We start from the raw sequence: 21,310 nt of genomic DNA, 5'->3' as shown, positions 1-21,310 counted from the left end.
AGATGGTTTTATTCCTGTTCCTGGCTGGGGTGGAGATCACCTTTACAGAAGGTAAGTACTGTAGAAAATATAGGGACAGAGTGATCTCCTGGAAGAATTTCGATCGCCTAGATGGGTCGGAGAGGAATTTCCCAGATTTTTTTCTCCCAAATTGGCCATTGGGTCTTTATCTGGTTTTTCGCCTCTCCCGGGAGATCACATGGGTTCGGGTGGATGCAGAGTGATAGAAGATTTGAGGTTAGGATCAGATCAGCCATGATCTTATTGAATGGTGGAGCAGGCTCGAGGGGCCGATTGGCCTACTCCTGCTCCTATTTCTTATGTTCTTATGTTCTTATCCCTAGATTCCAGAAGCATACCCCTCATACAAATTGTCCAAGTGGCCTTTCTTGCCATCTCCTTGTTACTTTTCTCAGATCTCTTAATTTCAAGGGCACCTTCTTCACAGAAATTATTTAGCAAACTTTCTTCTTGCAAACAGATAAAATGATGAAGTAAATGGCGTTGAAAAGCATGATCGTGTCATTTGCACGTCACATTGTCGTGATGAAAATCACACCGTTCCTCTTCTCCCTCTCCAGAAACCAAAGAAAAGTTAAGCACTTTTCCCCAAAGACGGACCCGCTTTGAAACTGTGCTCCGTTTTCGTGCACTGGTTAACAGTTCATGCCAAGTTAATGTGAGTGCTGTTTACAGTTAACAACTTGGCTAAACTTTGCAGGAATTTGAGGTGAATGTATTACAGGCCAGTGCACTGAAAATAGAACACAGAGGATGTTCAACCTTGTCATGTTTGAAAATTGTTCTGTTAAATTAGCAACACAGACCACATTATAGAAAGTATTTATCAACTGTCATAGATTTCAGGTCACGGGCTTAACTATTTTCCTCAGAGGATAACATGAAGCCGAAATTTGACATATTAAAAAAAACAGTCGGATCTTAAAATTGCCAAAATCATTTTCTGAATAATTTAAGCCACAAAAAATGACTGTGTAGCATCACAACACTATTGCAAATAAGTTCAGATGAAAAGAGTTTGAAGTATGTGTAAGTAATCAAAAATTCAGGGTGGAACATTCAACGTCAATGGGGGCTTAAAACGACGGCAGCAGATCGGCCGCTCGCTATACAGCCAGCTCGATTTTCCTTTACGCTGATTTTATGGATGTCGAGTGGGGTGTGTAATGGGTGGCTGGTCCGATATCGCCCTTCTGACACGCCCGCTGAAGCTGAAGGTTCCAGCATCCGTGTTTGAACAGTGCTGCAATGGACAGTCTTGGAGCTTTCAAAATCCCTCGTGTCTGTGCTGTGCATGTCCTTTGTACAGTGTACAGTTAGTGGTCACAAGGCTGGGATCAGCAAACCCAACTTTGCTCTAGGATTCTTTGTGGGAAGTGGGTGGGGGCGGGGTCAATGTGAATTTATTACCAATCATCAAACCCAGACTCAGACCTGAACAAGGTACATCTGGATCCTTGGCTGGAGGGGATAAGACTTCATGACTGAGGGCACTAACTTTGTCTGCTTAAACACTTCTCTTATTTAAAACAACACTTTATTTTACATGGCCCCAAGTAAAATTTAATATTAGAATTTCATAAATTGTCGTAGTGCGAAAGATAAAATTGGCCTCAGTACTTACTATTTTGTCGGTTGATTTGCTGTTTTTATTCTGAGGACTTTTACATGGTGACTTGCCAGAGTGGGAGCGGCTGTTGACGGGGGCACTCTGCTTTGTACTGGCCTTTGAATAAGCTCCATGGCTGCTGCTTCTCGATCTGCCTCGTAGGCTTCGCGCTGCTCCTGAACGGCCTTCATTACTGCGGAACAAGCAGACCGAGAATAAACATTACAACAACTTGGTGACATTTTTCTTTCCCAGTTTTCAAGGGCTCATCTCCAGAAAAAAGAAAGACAGACTTGCATTTATATAGCGCTTTTCATGACCTCAGGACGTCCCAAAGTGCTTTACAGCCAATGAAGTACTTTTGAAGTGTAGTCACTGTTGTGATGTAGGAAACACATTACTGGTCAGTTTGTACACAGCAAGTTCCCACAAACAGTAATGTGATAATGGCCAGATAATCTGTTTTAGTGATGTTGATTGAGGGATAAATGTTGGCCAGGAAACTGGGGCGAACTCCCCTGCTCTTCTTCGAAATAGTGCCATAGGATCTTTTACGTCCACCTGAGAAAGCGGACGGGGCCTCGGTTTAACGTCTCATCTGAAAGACAGCACCTCTGAGAGTATAACACTCTCTCAGTACTGCATTTGAGAGTCAACCTAGATATTTTTACTCAAGTAAAAAAAGCCATAAAAAAGCAAACCAAGCACTAGAGTTTATTTCTAGAGGGATGGAATTGAAAAGTAGGGAAGTTATGCTAAACCTGTATCGACCCTTGGTTAGACCACACTTGGAGTACTGTGTGCAATTCTGGTCGCCATATTAGAAAAAGGATATAGAGGCACTGGAGAGGGTGCAGAGAAGATTTACAAGGATGATACCAGAAATGTGAGGGTACACCTATCAGGAAAAGATAAACAGGCTGGGTCTCTTTTCTCTTGAAAAGAGAAGGCTGAGGGGTGACCTAATAGAGGTCTTTAAAATTATGAAAGGTTTTCATACAGAGAGAATGTTTCCACTTGTGGGGAAGAGCAAAACTAGAGGCCATTAATATAAGAAATTCACCAAAAAATCCAATAGGGAATTCAGAAGAAACTTCTTTACCCAGAGAGTGGTGAGAATGTGGAACTCGCTACCACGGGAGTGGTTGAAGCGAATAGATGCATTTAAGGGGCGATTAGATAAGCATATGAGGGAGAAGGGAATAGAGGGTTATGTGGGCGTCGCTGGCAAGGCCAGCATTTATTGCCCAGGTGGTGGTGAGCCACCTTCTTGAACCGTTGCAGTCCTTGTGGTGAAGGTACTCCCATAGTGCTGTTAGGGAGGGAGTTCCAGGATTTTGACCCAGCGATGATGAAGGAACGGCGATATATTTCCAAGTCAGGATGGTGTGTGACTTGGAGAGGAACTTGGAGGTGATGGTGTTCTCATGCACCTGCTGCCCTTGTCCTTCTAGGTGGAAGAGGTTGCGGATTTGGGAGGTGCTGCCGAAGAAGCCTTGGCGAGTTGCTGCAGTGCATCTTGCAGATGGTACACACTGCAGCCACGATGTGCCAGTGATGGAGGGAGTGAATGTTTAAGGTGGCGGATGGGGTGCCAATCAAACGGGCTGCTTTGTCCTGGATGGTGTCAAGTTTCTTGAGTGTTGTTGGAGCTGCACTCATCCAGGCAAGTGGAGAGTATTCCATCACACTCCTTACTTGTGCCTTGTAGATGGTGGAAAGGCTTTGGGGAGTCAAGAGGTGAGACACTCGCCACAGAATACCCAGCCTCTGACCTGCTCTTGTTGCCACAGTATTTATGTGGCTGGTCCAGTTAAGTTTCTGGTCAATGGCGACCCCCAGGATGTTGATGGTGGAGGATTCGGTGATGGTAATGCCATTGAATGTCAGGGGGAGGTGGTTAGATTCTCGCTTTTTGGAGATAGTCATTGCCTGGCACTTGTGTGGTGCGATTGTTACTTGCCACTCATCAGCCCAAGCCTGAATGCCGTCCAGGTCTTTCTGCATGTGGGCATGGACTGCTTTGTTATCTGTGGAGTTGAGAATGGAACTGAACCATCCCCACTTCTGACCTTATGTTGGAGGGAAGGTCATTGATGAAGCAGCTGAAGATGGTTGGGCTGAGGACGCTGCCCTGAGGAACTCCTGCAGCGAGAGTGCTACCACCTGAGCCACGGCTGACAGGTACACCCTGGACAGCACCTAAACTACCCTGACGAAGCTTGCTGGGTGGTGTGTGAAAGTAGCTCTGAGTGACTCTCCTCCCTATGGTAAAGCATTAATCCTCAGCTTGCCACCTCTCCATAGTGTCATGACTGAGATTGAGAACTACAGACCCAACCCTCAGGCTTGCTCAGGGGCGTAGGGAGGCATTCGCAATTGTGATGGACAGTGGATAAGGAAGCTATGTTTCTCCAGGGAGGTTGTCACAGAGCTGTGTCACCTCCTGCAACAAGACCTACAACCAACTGCCACACTAGCACAGAGTTGCCTGTTGTAATCAAGCTAACTGCAGCCCGGACTCCAGCTCTCTCCAGGCAGTCACGTGGGATATCAGCAACATCAGCCAATCTGCAGTTCATGTTTGCATTAAGCAGATGGCTGATGCCATGTTTGCTGGAGCAAACTGTTTCATCCCTTTCCCCATGGACAGCCAGAAGCAGCAGCTCTGCGGTTGGTACGGATTGCCAGCTTCAGGGTCTCATTGACTGCACTCAAAGCACCTTAAGGGCTCCTTCAGATGACCCCACTGCCTCATGAGTCACAAGGGCTTCCACTTTATTAATGTAAACCAGCAGCGCATTATATAGATCTGTGCCCGCTCTCCTGGCAACTATCATGACACTTTTATATTGTGGCGATTCTGCACAACAAATGAGAGGCCGGCTGCTTGGGACAAGGCCTATCCCCTGTGCACTTGGCTCATGACTCCTCTCAGGAACCCACACTCGGCGGCTGAACTGCACCATGATCAGATCCATGGCTCTACTAGAGCCCTCACCGAGCGAACCACTGGAGACCTCGAGCAACGGTTACGCTGCCTGAACCGGTCTGGTGGCTTCCTCCAATACAGCCCAGAAAGAGTGTCCCGCATGACAGTGCTTTGCTGTGCTCTACAAACACATGGAGCCAGCAGTGGACTAAGATCTTCAGCAAGATGACATTGATGACGTAGAGGATGATGAGGAAGTGGAAGGGCCAACATCTGCCTGCAGTCAGAGCTCTTCAGCAGCAGATCATTGAAGAGCACTTCAACTGAACAATTCTTCCTCCATTAACAGTCAAATCCAAGATCTTTCCCAGTCCTTCCACCCTCAGATAATCTGCATCCACCCAAAGATCAACATTGATCTTCATGTCAACAAACATTGCAGGGTCACCAGCTACGACTGGGATATTCTCTGCACGTAAAGATTTTAAGGATTATCATTGCAGTACTGACGAAGAGTCCCCGACTCGAAACGTTGACTCTCTCTCTCCTCGATGCTGCCTGACCTGCTGAGCATTTCTAGCATTTTCTGTTGTTATTTCAGATTTCCAGCATCTGCAGTATTTTGCTATTGTATTATCATTGTATTGCCTTGTACAAATGCCTGCACACTAATAATCACCCTGGTGTAAGCCGCTAGTACCTGTTTTACATGCTCTCTTACCTAGTCTAGTGCTTTTACAAGGTGTTCCCCCAGCGGCTGCAGCCTGGGAGGTAGAAGGCGGCTGTGGCTCAGTCAAGGGCTCTTGAGATGCTCGTGGATGGTGACCTCCATGACCTCGGGTCTGAGAGAGCCCGGCTGCGGATTGCAGCAACTCAGCGGCTGCTGGGGCAGTCTGGCCCAGCTGGCACCAGGGTGGGCTTCGGTTCAGGGTGTCGCGAGGGTCCAGACATGTGGCCATCACAGGCGATGACATCACGTTCCATTAACATTGCACGACTGCCCCTGCTATCGGGAGAGCAGGCTGTAGGAGATCCGCGATCTGACTGAGTCCCCGATCCATTCGCTCTCCCAGCCTTCTCCAAGGCAGAGGAGATGGTGGAGCCCAGAGCCTGCACGACCCCAGTATGAGTATCCCTGAAAGATGCCGCTACTGGTGCCATAAACCCCTGGTGCAGGGAAGGCCCAGCCGGATGCCTGCCACACAAATGGAATTCGCCCATTAAACTGAGGGAGCGTTATTCTGCACATGCTCTGTACTGCACCTGGTTTGAGTGTGTGCGCAATTGACACCAGGTACCACAAGCAGAAAAGTCTTTCATTCCCCCCCAACCTCATTGAGCAAAAACTCATCGAGAATTTGATGGAAGAAAATGCATTTGAACGACTGCAATAATTCGAACACATTCTCTTGTTCCTATCAGTTTGTTTAGACTGCGTGTGTTTCAGACTAGGAAAACATTCTGCCCGAGGAGAGCTTTCCAATTCCAAACTGGCTGTCACCTTTAAATGTCGGCAATTAGAGTCCATTGATACCAGAACACTGGCTGCAGAAAGTAAGAAATGGAAACCTATTTGCGTCCAAGACACAATTTTACTTTCATTGTTACACAGCCATTATATTACATTGCTAATCTTTAATTATACAGCAGTTCCTACAATAGGCACTGTTCTCCAGTTACACTTCAGTGCTTATCCTCAATAATGACAGACCTCAACAGACTTATGGATCAGCTGACCTGCATAACCCAGATTTCAAAAACAATATATACAATAAACCAGCATAATTCTCTCCTCTATCTCGCCCATTTTTAATAAGAAACCGCATGCTTTCAATAAGAATATAATTTCAGTGTGGAAATGACACTCGATCATCCTTCAGCAGAACCGGCTGGTATATTTTAATCCCTTGTGTGTTGTAGCAGAATCAAAATGATAAACTAAACTGTGACAATCACATTTTGTTATTTAGTGAATACTGTAAATTGAGCTTCTTCCACACAATCTTCTGCATTCCTCTAATATCATTTTTATGGCGGTAGAGTTATTTTTCTCTTTGCTTGACAGCCCTTCCTTCAGACTTCCTGCACAGCGTTCGCTGAGGATGCAGGAGGGAGTTGAGAGAGAAGGCAATTATTTTCCCTCTGTAATTTTGTCCCTTCCTTCTTAGGAGATGCTGATTTGTGTCACTGTACGGTGCAGCTTGTTCACCAAAAACTTACCCAGGTCAACTTTCTTCATGAATCAGTGAGCATCAGTAGGCAAATTGACCACAGTGGCATCAGAGCAAAGCCCAATCCTGTCTTTACCCAATGTCCAGCATGGGGCACCAGATATTAATCAAGAAAGAAAAAAATACTTGCATTTATATAGCACCATTCATGACCTCTGGACACCCCAAAGCGCTTTGCAGTTAATGAAGTACTTTTAAAGTGTAGTCACAGTTGGAATGTAGGAAACGCGGCAGCCAATTTGCAACAGCAAGCTCCCACAAACAGCAATGAGATGATGACCAGATCATCTGTTTTTTCAGTGAGGTTGGTTGAGTGATCATTATTGGCCAGGGCACTGAGGAGAGCTGCTCTGCTCTTCCTCAAATAGTGTCATGGGATTTTTTAAGTCCACCTGAGAGGGCAGACGGGGCGGCCTCAGTTTAACGTCTCACCCGAAAGACAGAGTAACACTCCCTCAGCACTGTACTGGATTGACAACCTAGATTATGTGCTCAAGTCTCAGTGTAGGACTTGAACACACAACCTTCTGACTCAGAGGCCAGAGGCGAGATGCTACCACTGAGCCAAGGTTGACACCCTCTGTTGTCTTTTACCCCACCTGGGGTGCTGAGACCAACTGTAACATCCCTCCTACTCCCTGGCTGAGATTAGTTAACTCAACACAGATAGGAGATTTAGCCCCTCGAGCCTGTTCCGCCATTCAGTGAGATCATGGCTGATCTGTGACCTAACTCCATATACCCGCCTTTGCCCCATACCCCTTCTTGGACACAATGCTGTATCAACTGAGCCATTAGGGGCCCCAGAGAAGGCACTCAACACAGAGGTCAGTACTTCTGTGTATCATCATAATGTTTTTAGAGGTTGGTAAAAGAAAATTAAAATAATCATGATTTTAAAAAATGTTTTACAACCTGGAATTCAATGCTGAACAATCAGTTCTAAGAGTTACATTGGAACATAGGAACAGCAGGAGGACATTTAGCCCCTCGAGCCTGTTCCACTGTTCAGTGAGATCATGGCTGATCTGTGGCCTAACTCCATATACCTGCCTTTGCCCCATATCCCTTAATACCTTTGGTTAACAGAAATCTATCAATCTCAGATTTAAAATTAACAGTTGACCCAGCATCAACTGCTGTTTGCGGAAGAGAGTTCCAAACTTCTACCACCCTTTGCGGGTAGAAGTGTTTCCTAACTTCACTCATGAAAGGCCTGCCTCTTATTTTTAGGCTATGTCCCCTAGTCCTAGATTCCCCAACCAACGGAAACCGGCCACTGCAAGAGTGCACATTCAGGGCATTGCTGAGCTCTGTCAAGAGTAGTATTTGACTTTGTAAAACAATGCTCCTGGTTGGTTAGGAGACAAAGATGGAGTTCCAGTTCTTTTATGGCTTTTATTATTAGCAGCAACTCATCTGAAGTGTCAGTTTGGCTCAGTTGGTGACACTCTTGCCTCCATGTCAGAAGGTTAGGGCTTCAAGTCCCACTCCTGGCCTCAAGCACGTAATCTTGGTTGACACTCCAGTGTAATTCTGAAGGAGAGCTGCACTGTTGGAGGGAATGTCTTTCAAAGAGGTGTCAAACCGTGGCTCTGTCTGCCTGCTTAGGTGGGTGTAAAACATCCCTTGGTACTATTTGAAGATGAGCAGGGAGTCCTTCCCTGTGTCCTGGGCAACCTCACTCCTTCAACAACCACTACCAGCAACAGATTCTTTGGCTGAACATTTTTCTCTCAACCAATAAGACCTAAAAATCAGATGGAAGTGGTCATTCATCTCAGCTGCTCTTGGTGGGATCTTGGCTTGTGTTAATTGACTGCTGCAGTGGTCGACATAAGTATTGTGACTGTAGCTCAAAACAAATTCAGTGGTTGTGCAGTGCTTTGAGAAGCGATAAGGTTCTCTATATAAATGGAAGTCTTTCCTTTCCCACTTGCTGCAGTACAGGGACTACACGAGGAGTGTCTGAAGGGTTATAAACATTTTGATGAAAGTCTTTTAGAGATTGTGACAGGTACTTGGAAAGGATTTAATGTGATTTTCCAGCAGCTATTAGATTCAAGCACTGGAGAGCTGAATAAGGAACTGCGGTAGTATTAGATTATATTGTGGAGCTTAAAATGATATTAATGGTGTTTTACAGCATGCACACCGAGATAAAAATCTACAATTTTCACACTTCAGTGAACTTTTGTGGTATAGTTTCCTTAACCAACATTTGAAGATGAAATCATCATGGAGGGACTGGCTTCGGCGGGGGAGGGTTGATAAATGGGCTCTTAATGTGCAGTAACGATATCCAATGTGATGTATCTGTGCGCGCGGGGAAAGAACACAGATTTACCTGCTGGAGCAGCTGGAAGACCTGGAGGCTGAACTCTGTGAACTAGAATGTCTGCATCTGTGGCCTTTACGTGAAGGTGACGCAGCCCGAGACCTTAACAGGAAGACAGAAGAGAGATGATCAGTGCCCTGCTATCTGGGATCCATCCAGACCATTGCCTTGTGCCCGCTGTCAGTGAGTGCCACTTTAAGTCCAGTTAACACTGAATTAGGGGCAGTTTTGTGCCAGGTATTTATGCCCATTAGGGATTGAGTTTAGATTGCTTCGATTCATTTTTTCTCTACCCATTCCATGGTACAATTCCATTGGCAGCCTTATGGCAACTTGTGCAAATGGCCATTCTTTGAATGTGAACCCAGTCTATCTTGTCCACAGACTATTTGATCACGGGAGGCATCAGAGAGGACCATGATTCTGTCCTCACCCACTATCTGCAGCTGAACTTTCCAACAATCAGGAATGGGAGCCCAGATCTATTTTCCCTCTTTAGCTTGGAATTGCTGAGGCCAATTGCAGCACTCCATTGGGTTCCGAGCTGAGGCTGGCTAATTCAGCCCAGATCAGGTATTAGGTACAGCCCAGTACCACATCATAAGACACATTTACCCATGGGAAGCTGTCCCTGTGTTTCCTTATAGCGAAAATAGGGGACTTTAACTTCTCAGTTTGAACCCTGGTCCCAAAGGTGAAAAGACAGTAAGCAAACCCAGTGCACCTCCGCCACCCCCAGTCCACAACTGATCTCATTTATAATGCAATTTGTGCCATTTCTTGACTGTACAAGGTTTCTTATCCCTGGCGTATCTGTGAAAGCTTTGGCAGAGCTGTTGCACTGGTTTATACGGATAAATAATTACTGTAATGGCTGTAAATTTATGGGGAAAATGTTCTTGGTACAAGCCAGAAATTCAGTTTGAAATCAAGACAGCAATTTTGCAATTATGTAATGGAATGGAGGAAAAATCAATAAAAAGAGAAAAATTCTTGGAAGAGCTAATAAAAACTTTTAAGTTTTGCCACTAAGGTGATTACATTTGTGGTAATTTATGTTTTGGACAAAATAAAATACTTGGGGGCCTTGATCTGAAGGCTTCTTTGTTTACCGCTATGGATTGGTTTACAACTGGAAAAGAATGATCACATTTAAAGTGTATACAGGATAGTGGTAAATAATTCTATCACCCTCTGAAAGAAAACCAACACATCACAATAACAGACAATAGTAATATTTAATCCGAGGCTTCAGAAGGGGCAAAACGTAATTTTGTTCGAGTTTGAAGCTAAAGCAATACTACCACTTGACCAGCAGGGGTCAGGCTTACACTTAACACTGGATCACCTCAGACACATGCCCTGCCACCCTCACAGAAAATCACAGAAACCCCACAGTGCAAATAGAGGCCATTTCGGCCCATCGAGCCTGCACCGACACATATCCCACCTGATCCCCGTAACCCCTACACCAACACATATCCCACCCTATCCCCGTAACCCCACGTATTTAATCCCCCTAACACTAAGGGTCAATTTATCATAGCCAATCAACCTAACCCGCACATCTTTGGACTGTGGGAGGAAACCAGAGCACCCGGAGGAAACCCACGCAAACACGGGGAGAATGTGCAAACTCCACACAGACAGTCGCCCGAGGCCGGATTTGAACCCGGGTCCCTGGCGCTGTGAGGCAACAGTGCTTTTCCTTCGCCTTTGCTGCTGTGGTTAATGGCCATCCATGGCAACCGTCAGCAGCTCATGCCAACAGTCAGCATTTCTCTTTAGGTTTGCACTCAGATTTGGTGCAGGGACAAAGGCTACATCGTCGATCGTAGGGGGCGGAAGACTTCAAAACCTGAGATATCCGGGTCCGTGACGAGGTACCACTTCGCCCGCTGCCAACGCGCATCGTGATGTCTCAGCCGCGCTGCTTGCCGTTGTCCTACACACGCGGGAGGTGGGTGGGGTACCTTGTTGTCATCGCGGACTCCTGGAAAATTGTAACCCCAGGTGTTTCACGGGGATTACGCAGCAAAGATTGATATGGAATGTGCTGGGGAGAATGATTTGTCGACCGTGACAAGCTATTTCACCCTGTCCAGAACAGCAGACCCAGAGGACACGGCCTGCATTTGAAAGGGGCTAAATTCAAAACCAGTCTGCGGAAAAATGGGCTGGATTTTTACGTGGAAGCGGGGAGGGAGCAGGATTGAGTTCGGGAAACCCTGAAGAACAGGTTTCCCTCAGGCCCTGCCAAATCTAACGTCAGGACATGATTAACAATTTTTTTTCCCCTGGCTGCGGCCAGCCAGATTGAGACGCTGGCGGGCTGTCGAGCGGGTAGGCCTTTAGCACAAGGCTGCAGCCGGGGAGCGGAGAAGAGAGAGGGAGGGATCGGAGGACGGCGGGATCAGAGGTTGGAGGGGCGGGGGCGAATCAGAGGCTTGCAAGGGGAGGCGGGAGTGAATTGAAGATCTGAAGCCTGAGGAATCGGAGGCCGGGGTGGGTTCTGTGAGATCGGAGGCCTCAAGGGTGAGATCGGAGGTCTTGTGGGGGAGGTCGGAGGAGATTGGAAGGGTTGGGGCAATGTTCCCGTTTAGCTGCGCGGCCACGCAACTGTCTGAAGCTCCCACGCAGGCCACTTGCCGGTTTCTCAATGGAAAATCTGTGCATACGCGGATGTTTGAATGGATCGCACAGCCCCTTAAAAAAATTACAGGAACATTGGTTGGGGGGGGTGTGTCTGATCACAGGGGGTTAGCAAGGCAGGTACGCTTCCAGCAGATAAGTGGAAAGACACTTACCTCCTGAATCCAGCAGACCTCACCTCCCTTTAGCCAACGGGTTTCCCGAAGCCTGGGAAGCCCAGACAGCCAGAGTGAAATCTGAAATTGTGGATTATAATGAGGCACGCAGCCCCATTAAAAATATTTAAATTGCCAGCCCACCTCCTGGGAGTGGGTTGGATGTCCGACCCCATCCTGCCTCTGCTAAACAACTACTTGCATTTATATAGCGCCTTTAACATAGTAAAACATCTCAAGGCTCTTCACAGGAGCCACATAAGGAGAAATTAGGGCAGATGACAAAAAGCTTGGTCAAAGAGCTAAGTTTTAAGGAGTGTCTTAAAGGAGGCTTGAGAGGCAGAGAGGTTTAGGGAGGGAATTCCGGAGCTTAGGTCCTAGGTAGCTGAATGGTTGAACGATTATAATCAGGGATGCTTAAGAGGCCAGTATTAGAGGAGCACAGATAACTCGGGGGTTGGGGGGGTGGTTGTGGGGCTGAAGGAGATTAGAGTTGGGGAGGGGCGAGGCCATGGAGGGATTTGAAACCAAGGATGAGAATTTTAAAATCAAGGCGTTGCTTATCCGGGAGCCAATGTAGGTCAGCGAGCACAGGGGTGATGGGTGAACGGGACTTGGTGCGAGTTAGGGCACGGGCAGCAGAGTTTTGGATGACCTCAAGTTTACGTAGGGTGGAAAGTGGGAGGCCAGCCAGGAGTGCGTTGGAATAGTCAAGTTTAGAGGTAACAAAGGCATGGATGTGGGCGAGTTGGGGTTCAGGATTCAGATTTTTAACACTTTAACCTCCCACCCGACCCAAACCCATCCATTTTTTGGGGTTAAAATTCCCCCAATATTTCAGTGAGCGAGTGGTCAATCTATGGAACAGGCTCCCGAGGGAGACAGTGGAAGCAATTAGTATCAATTCATTTAAATACAAATTAGATTGATTTCTTTCAGAAAATGACATTTTGGGGTACAGTGTGTGAGTAATTTGAGACATGACGTGGTAAATGTAACATGCTTGGGTGGAAAAAGGTGACTTTGGACCTATGGTTCTTCAAGCTTTCCATGGCAGAGTGGTCAGAAAAGTAAAAGCCCACAGGATCCAAGGGAAAGTGGCAAGTTGGATCCAAAATTGGCTCTGTGGTAGGAAGGGTAATGGTCGATGGATGTTTTTGTGACTGGAAGGCTGTTTCCAGTGGGGTTCCGCAGGGCTCAGTACTGGATCCCTTGCTTTCTGTGGTATATATCAATTATTTAGACTTCAATGTAGGGGGGAGGAATAAGAAGTTTGCAGATGATACAAAAATTGGCCGAGTGGTTGATAGTGAGGAAGACAGCTATAGACTGCAGGAAGATATTGATGGACTGGTCAGGTGGGCAGAAAAGTGGCAAATGGAATTCAATCTGGAGAAGTGTGAGGTAACGCATTTGGGGAGGGCTATGAGGAAAGATTGGATAGGCTGGGGTTGTTTTCTTTGGAACAGAGGAGGCTGAGGGGAGACTTAATTGAGGTGTATAAAATTATGAGGGGCCGAGATAGAGTGGATAGGAAGGACCGATTTCCCTTAGCAGTGAGTTCAATAACCAGGGGGCATCAATTTAAAGTAATTGGTAGAAGGATTAGAGGGGAGTTGAGGAGAACTTTTTTCACCCAGAGGGTGGTGGGTTCTGGAACTCACTGCCTGAAAGGGTAATAGAGGCAGAAACCCTCATCACATTTAAAAAGTACTTGGATATGCACTTGAAGTGCCGTAACCTACAGGGCTACGGACCAAGAGCTGGAAAGTGGGATTAGGCTGGAGAGCTCTTTTTCGGCCGGCACAGACACGATGGGCCGAATGGCCTCCTTTTGTGTCATAAACTTCTATGAATCTATGACCACTGGGGTTTTCCCACATCACATCTGGGTCTGTTGTAGACTAGTTGATAGAGATTGATTGCTATGGTTAGTCAACAACTCTATTATCGTTGTATCATGTGACTACCAGGATGGTAGAAGGCAAACTAGATGGAGTCTTGGTCTTTTTTCGTCCAGCAATTCCTATGTTCCGAAATAATGTGTAATTAGGGAGGCGATACATACATGCTCATTGTCAGCATGTGACTGCCACATCTGCAGATACACTATCTGCACACATTTTGGGGGCTTGGTCTGCATTGTAACTGGAAGCCAGCGTGGACTGGGTCCCTCGCTCTTCAACGCTGCTCTTATCGAGTTCTGCTGCTGTTCGAAGTGGTTTTGCCCGCTGCACACTGAGGCAGGGGATTCTCACGAGAGCAGAAATTCCTACCCAGATTATGGAGTGGGCAGAATCACTCCAGGTAACAGCAGCAAGCAGCAGCAACGCTTGAGAAGGAGCAGGAGAAAATGGGGGAAAGTGAGGGGCCTGAGGAAGGGTGCGGGGGGGGGGGGAGGGGAAGAGGGGAGGAGATGGGAGCGGTACTTTGGAGGAGGTACATGCAGAAGCTGGCAATAGAAATGCAAGGTGGAGGAGGAAGAAAAATGCGGGCATGAACTGAGGCAGGGGTGACGGAGAGTGCTAGCTAAAGCCGGAGCGGATGAAAAGTACCACCCTGACCAGCGTGGGGGTGGGGAGGGCTGAAGAAGCGAGCACAATTCTCAATTGGATACCTACAGTACCTGACTAGAATAATCCCAGGTAAACGAGAAGGAAATTTCCGATTTGCTATGAGGCATTTCTTTTTTAAAAAAGGATATTATTTAAAACTTATTGGTCTAGAAATTCGTCCCGGGTGGTGGCGCTAAGCGGGCGGTATCGGATCGGGCGCCCGTTATACCCAGCGCCTGACATTCAGTTCCACAGCAGTTGATCGAACGGAATGTCAGGCGTTGCGTATAACAGGCGCCCGGTCCGATACCGCCCGCGTTGCGCCACCGTCCGGGAAGAATTTCTAGGCCATTATCGGTTGCTGCTGGGAGAATTACATTTTAAAATATAAAGAAAAATAATTCCTTCCAAAGCATTCAGCAAATTTATTTTTAGATGGATAAAAAGTGCAATGCTCTTGTTCATTGTTGATTCCAAAATACTGCAAAATGCAACCAAATCAAGCGTCAAAAATCAGAATTTTCTAGGAGCATGCCCCAGGCGATACACCTTCTGCCTTCAACACTAGTTTCTCCTTTCAGGCATTCTTGCACTTAGGTATTTTTCCTCCAAAATACATGAGAAGGAATGCCGAGTATATCTGCACCTTACGTTACAGGCCATGTAACGCCTTGTTTTCACAAGTCATGGACTGTTCTTAAGTTGGCACATATGGATGGCAGAAACTGATGATGGGATATTGACAAGTCAAATGCACGTCTACTATCTCTGTGTATTCCTGCTGCTGAGGCAGGCCATCAGGAATGGTTGTGTACACTTCAGCTCCTCCTGGCCCCACAAAAACCTGAAAGAACAGAAAACTTGGAGAGGTGGCATAACCTTAAAATTAGAGCTGGGCCATTCAGGGGTGATGTCAGGTAGCACTTCTTCACACAAAGGGTGGTGGAAACCTGGAACTCTCTCCCCCCAAAAAGCTGCTGAGTCTAGCTTAATTGAAAATTTCAAAACTGAGATTGATAGCTGGTAGCTGCAGAAATATTCGGTAAGCATGTTAAAGGTTATGGAACCAAGGCGGGTAGATGGAGTTAAGATACAGATCAGCCATGATCTAACTGAATGGTGGAACAGGCTTGAGGGGGCTGAATGGCCTACTCCTGTTCCTATGGCGATTGATGCCTGCAGCGGTCCCTTTAAGGACCGCCGGTTAGGACTATCAACACCTGCAGAACGTTGGATTGACAGGCTTTGCCCAGCTCTCCTTGAAAGTTGCAATCATTGTCCTACAATTGGCCTAGGACCCTGATTTGCATATTTAAACAGCCTCCCGCCTGTTTTGAGCGTGAGTGCTGGGCGCAGAGTTAAGCGCCTGCCTGAAAGTTGATTCAGGCGGGCAAATGGACGTACAGATTCCCTGCCGGATCTTTAACTGCCGGTCGCCTGTTCTGCAGTTGGGAAATGGACAGTCAGTAACTGAAAGTCTCCTGCAGAACATTCATATTCTGACAGAAAGCAATAAGCAGGCAGGAGAGTGTTAATGGTAGTTGGAAATTAAATGCAATCTTGAGGTTTGGATAATCTGTACAAATTGTTCAAACTTCAATCTAATGATTTACTGCATAATTTGAGTCCCTCGTTTATGTTAATGTCTTGTAGCAATCCAACCTATCCATTATTCTGTCGCTCTTTGATAGTGTTATAACTCGTTGCTGAGCACCATGTGCGATATATGCCAATTGATATGTTGCTGTACTGACACAATAATTTGTCACAATTGGTTGGCTGGTAGCTGCAGAAATATTCTCTGCAGCTTAGAAATGATTGCCTACAGTATTAGTGTACAAACGCTTAATGCATTCAAATGCGCTGCTTTGCTCGCTGTTGTAATAGAGGCATTAGCTCTAAACAGAACAGCACACAGTTATGTGTTGAAGACGTGTTAACCAATTGTACACTAATATCGCACAATTTCTGGTCTTATATTTCTTCAGTTGCAATATGACATCGGTTGGCAATGTTTCCCACAATCAACTTTTAAAAAGCTGAACTTCTGAACCTGGAAAAGCACAGCGAATGTGATAAACAGCCTCACCACTCTCTTCCGGGGGCACGAAAAAAATATTGGCCCGGATATTCCGATCCCTACGGGCGGGTACGCGCTGTGTACCCACCCGCAGGGATATCGGAAATGCCGGTTTTGGGCATGCACTGTGCCTGCGCTGGAAACCGGAATTTCCTATCTGTCAATAAAGCTCTTGACAGATTCTCTGCCCGCCCTGGAGAAGGGCCTCTGCGGGCGGAGAGTTCCATTTTTTGGAGACCCTCCGCCTGCAGAAAACACTTACAATCTTGCGCCTGGTAAAAGCAGGCATAAGGCCTGCTTTTACCAGGATAAGAGTTGAAAAAAAGTTTTAAAAAAAATTTCCACTGATTTATCATTTAAAAATACTTTTAAAAAAGGTAAGTTTATTTTTAGCCCCGTAAAACACTTTAATTATTTTTTTCCAAAATTTAAAGTTTTGTTTAAAATAGTTAATTTATTGGACTTTCAAGTCATTTTAAAAATGTGATTTAAAAAAAAAATTATTTGAAGTTTTACTATGTTTTGGGCGTGATCTCCATTCATATATTTGACAGGTCTTCCTGTCAAATGTATGAAGGGAGATTCCCTTCTTTGATTGGCTCCCCATAGCCCATGTGATCCCAGGGATGCTGCGAACTGCCTGTGCCTCTGGGATACGTGGGCCCTGCACACCGGCAGTTTGGAGAGGCTCAGCAGTGGAATTGTGCACCTCCCGGGAGCCCTCAGGTAAGGGCGCAGATTTTTCCAGACCGCAATCCTCCGCCCGCGGGATCCTGTGATCGGAATATCTGGGCCATTATCATTCGTGTGGCTGACTGATTTATTTGTGGTTTTGCCTCATTCGTTGCTCATTGGAAGTCAATCATAATGGAAGTAAATATCCTGTTTCATGGGGTGGCACTGATTATGTATCAGTTGGGAGCACTCTGATTAGAAAGTTGTAGGTGCAAGCCCCACTCTAGGAATTGAGCACATAACCTTGGCTGACACTCCAGTGAAGTACTGAGGGAGTCCTGCACTGTCGGAGGTGCTGTCTTTCAGATGAGACAGTAAACGTGGCCCTCTCAGGTGGATGTAAAAGATCCCCTGGCACTAGTTGAAGAAGAGCAGGGAGTTCTCCTGGTGTGCTGGCCAACATTTATCCCTAACCAATCCCACCAAAAAATAAAAGTTTGTAGCACTTTTGCTGTGCACAAAATGGCTGTCATGTTTGCCCACATAACAGCAGTGACTGCACTTCAAGACCAATGGAAATCTTACTCTCCACCCCTGGGGAGGCTTTCTCTTCATTGTCCAACCTTAATGCACATCAATGTCAACCTCAGAAACAATCCATCTTGGTTCATTGCTATAGGTTTCACTCTCATGACTTGTCTAAACAAAATGACACTAGCCTCACTATTTTGCAGTCACAATGCAGCAAAGGTAATTCACTGCATAGGAGGTGTTATACTAGGAGGACTATGCAGATGGTCTGATGTCTAAGTGGAAAATAATGGAAAAGATTAAACTCTATCAGATCAGTAATGAACCAGACTCCACTCAAATGGCTGGAAAAGGGACTTGGACACTGCGGCCTGCATTTGACATTGGCGTCCTGCCTCAGACAGATGTGTGAACAACATACATGCGACAAACAGCTGGATGCCAATGGAGCACCACAAGACATCATTTACCTTCTCCGACGCCTTTTCTCTTTCCTTTTCCTTTTTGGGCTTGTGGAACTGAAGGAAAGAACAGCTTGTTATATTTCTTTTTTTGTCACTCAGCTGGTGGACATGAAAACATTAAAAGGCAGCAGCAATTAAGCTGGATTAATAAAGCTCCCTACCTGTGCCGTCGTTTCTTTGCAGAGGCTGCTTCTGACCTGCAGATAACACAAGGTGGGTTTAGGAGGTGAGAGAACGCGAGCACTTTGTATTTTTACATATTAAGCTTCTGATTTTTCCTCTTGACTTGCATGTAAATGAGGCAATTATATCCAATTAGCAATAATGTTAATGAAAGGGAACTTCACTCAGTGGAGTAGACACAAAGATTTTCTTTGATTTTAAATTAATTGAAAGAAGAGCTTTAATAAAGATGACGGCTGTGAGGATATTAAAACAGGATATAATCACTGAACCCCTGTAGAAAGAAAATCAAACAGTTACAGCAAATTGTGATGAACTTTAGCCTCTCATTGGGTTCTTTTCATTTTCTGTAGATTTTTTTTAATCAGTGGGTGTTTCCATTAATTTTTTTATTCGTTCATGGGATGTGGGCGTCGCTGGCAAGGCCAGCATTTATTGCCCATCCTTAGCTGCCCTTGAGAAGGAGGTGGTGAGCTGCCTTCTTGAACCGCTGCAGTCCGTGTGGTACTCGCTAAACCCACTGTGTCAATTGAATATAAGGCCATCTCTGACCACTTCCTTGTATCGCTTTCCACCCACATCTCCCTTCCCCCACCCAACCCGACTTCCTTCTGCCCCTGGAAAAAACTCTCTCCCAGCTCCCTTACAACTGCACTTATGAAATCCCAACTTTTCTTTTATTTGTTTATGGGATGTGGGTATCGCTGGCAAGGCCAGCATTTATTGCCCATCCCTAATTGCCCTTGAGAAGGTGGTGGTGAGCCACCTTCTTGAAGCACTGCAGTCCGTGTGGTGAAGGTACTCCCACACGGACTGCAGTAGAAGCGCTGATAACATAAGTCAGGGATAATGGATTTGAGAAGTTAGTGAATCCAACATAGACAATGACAACACCTGTTCCTAAAGATTAGACCTCAGAGGTAAGCAAAGGGCTAATCCCTCTTGTCTACTTTGTAGTTTCTCAGGAGTTATCTAAAAAATCATTTTTCACAAAGATAAATACAGATGAGAGGCCATTCAGCCCATCTAGCTGATGTTGCCCTCATCACAGCTTCTAACAGCTTCTTGACTGACACCAGAGTTTTTACCTCCACTACCCTCCTTGGAGGACCACTTCAGGGTATTGCACTCTTTGGCCTAGAAATTCGGTGGGCTGCGCCACCAGTTAGGCACTTAGTGGGTTTAGCGCCACTGGCCGCGCCTCCAGCGAAATTTAGCAGTGCGCTAATGGCGGCGTTAGCCTGTAGCGCTGCACCGCCACTGATGACATCATCAGTGTGTGCAGTGCCCCGCTACCGCCCCGATCGCAAAATTTGGTATCGCCCCCTGCTGTAACGCGACCGGTTCAGGGGGGCCTACCTGCGGCGGTAGAGGCGCTAATTAAAGGAGGTGTGGGGCAGCCATTTTTTTTGCTAGCCGCCTGCCAGCACCTCTTCGCGCCGCCATCCCCGGCTTCCTGAGTCCCCCCCCACCGCGTTGTGCTGGCTGTTTCCCAAGAGCCGGGCACTTCTCCTCGGTGCCGGGCTCTTTTGCCGGCACTCGCGATCTCCGATCGTGCTGCAGCAGGCCCCTCTCCCCTTTAAGAAGAGGAGGAAGGCCTGCAGTACCGCACGCGCTGCGGCACGTTGCGCTGCGATTTTCAGTTGCAGCGCCCCAAGAGGGATGCGGGGCGCCTCGAGCAGCGCCCCGCTTCCGTTTGGGGCGCTGAAACTGGATTTCCGGCTGGCGCTCGCGGCTCCTTCCGGGGCAGTACTTCTGGCGCCCAGGCAAGAGGGGTGCCACCGAATTTCCAGGCCTTTATATGAAGAATTACTTCTATTTGCTTCCTGACATCACTCCTGGGATGTCTTTTCATCAGTTTGCACCTAAGTCCTGCAGTCATGGGGTAACTTAAAATAGTTAGATTTGTATTAGAATTTTACCTATTCCATTTCCTTTTGTATCTTATATACCTCTAAATGTCTCCTCTAGTTGTGAAGCAGTTGCAGCTCCCAGTACTCACCATTAGTATCTAGAGGGAAGTTTGCAATATGCACTAGCAGTGGATGAGGGGCTCCACTGTCAGCTGGTATTCAGAAAGTTACCCATTCTATGTTCCCATAAAGTTAAGAAAAAATTCTGTTTGCCAATGTATAAGATAGACTGATGACTCTGCTCCCCATCCCAAACAAAAAACAACATTTTCAGTGTTATAGCACTGACTGAATTAATTTTGTGTGCTAAAGTGCAATGTATAGAGTGATGGAGCACAAGTCCAATCCTTCACTGAGTTCCCTATCTCAGTCCTTCCACCACGGGCAGGTGCTGAGCCAGAGCCCTCCCCACCCCTCCACCCCCAACTTAGGGCTTCTAGCAACTGGTTTAAAATGGCATTGAGTCTGGGAGTAGGGCCGCAATCACTTGCTTAGTCCCAAATGGTTCATAATCCAAGGAGATCAAAGGGTGGTGGGGGGAACAATACAAAATAATCACCCTAAAAAAAACTTGCTTGTGGGGACAGTGACCACAGAGCAGCGTGGAACTTGAGTCAGACTCAAAAATGGAAATTTGGGCTCAATATCACCACCTTTGCTTTAAAGCATAATGGGTAGAGTTTCTGCTTTGGGTGCAATCGTCAATCCGGGCGCAAATTGTGCTCAAAATTGTGCCAGTTTTCTAAATTGATTTTATAGTTCAAGTTTCCGCTCGAGCTTATTTGCATAATCACAAATATAAAATCGGCCATGAACCTGCGCAATCGGGCAGCGTTTCAGAACGTAGTATTTCTAAAAAAAGATTCTGCATTAAAAAATATTCCTTGGTATATTTAAGAGTGGTAGCCTGGTGCAGTTTAATTATTACAGCTGAAAATGGGCTTATCACAAAAAAGTAAGCATTTTTAATT

The 21,310-nt window shown here is 46.3% G+C and overlaps 1 protein-coding gene and 1 long non-coding RNA gene across 12 annotated transcripts in view; one reads left to right on the top strand and one right to left on the bottom strand.

The window, feature by feature from the left end:
* The window catches only part of srrm4 (serine/arginine repetitive matrix 4), a 361,375-nt gene that overhangs the window by 27,457 nt on the left and 312,608 nt on the right, over positions 1–21,310 (bottom strand). For all 3 annotated transcript variants that reach the window (XM_085961798.1, XM_085961799.1, XM_085961800.1), the window contains exons 5-8: positions 18,405–18,440; positions 18,250–18,297; positions 9,141–9,233; positions 1,646–1,823 (exon numbers count right to left, since the gene is read on the bottom strand). In XM_085961798.1, the coding sequence (XP_085817924.1) occupies positions 1,646–1,823; positions 9,141–9,233; positions 18,250–18,297; positions 18,405–18,440 (355 nt within the window). The remainder of the gene's footprint in view (positions 1–1,645; positions 1,824–9,140; positions 9,234–18,249; positions 18,298–18,404; positions 18,441–21,310) is intronic.
* LOC147104445 (uncharacterized) overlaps positions 1–21,310 on the top strand; it is a 185,212-nt gene that overhangs the window by 42,946 nt on the left and 120,956 nt on the right. Inside the window, exon 3 of one of the 9 annotated variants that reach the window (XR_015072337.1) lies at positions 18,343–18,456. The exons of the other annotated variants lie outside the window; for them this stretch is intronic. This is a non-coding gene — a long non-coding RNA (uncharacterized LOC147104445). The remainder of the gene's footprint in view (positions 1–18,342; positions 18,457–21,310) is intronic. 9 annotated transcript variants of the gene reach the window in all.

The sequence above is a fragment of the Somniosus microcephalus genome, chromosome 19, assembly GCF_052327205.1.
Source record: "Somniosus microcephalus isolate GS21.2 chromosome 19, FLI_Smic_1.0, whole genome shotgun sequence".
NCBI lineage: Eukaryota > Metazoa > Chordata > Chondrichthyes > Squaliformes > Somniosidae > Somniosus > Somniosus microcephalus.
This window is presented reverse-complemented; position numbering and strand designations above follow the sequence as displayed.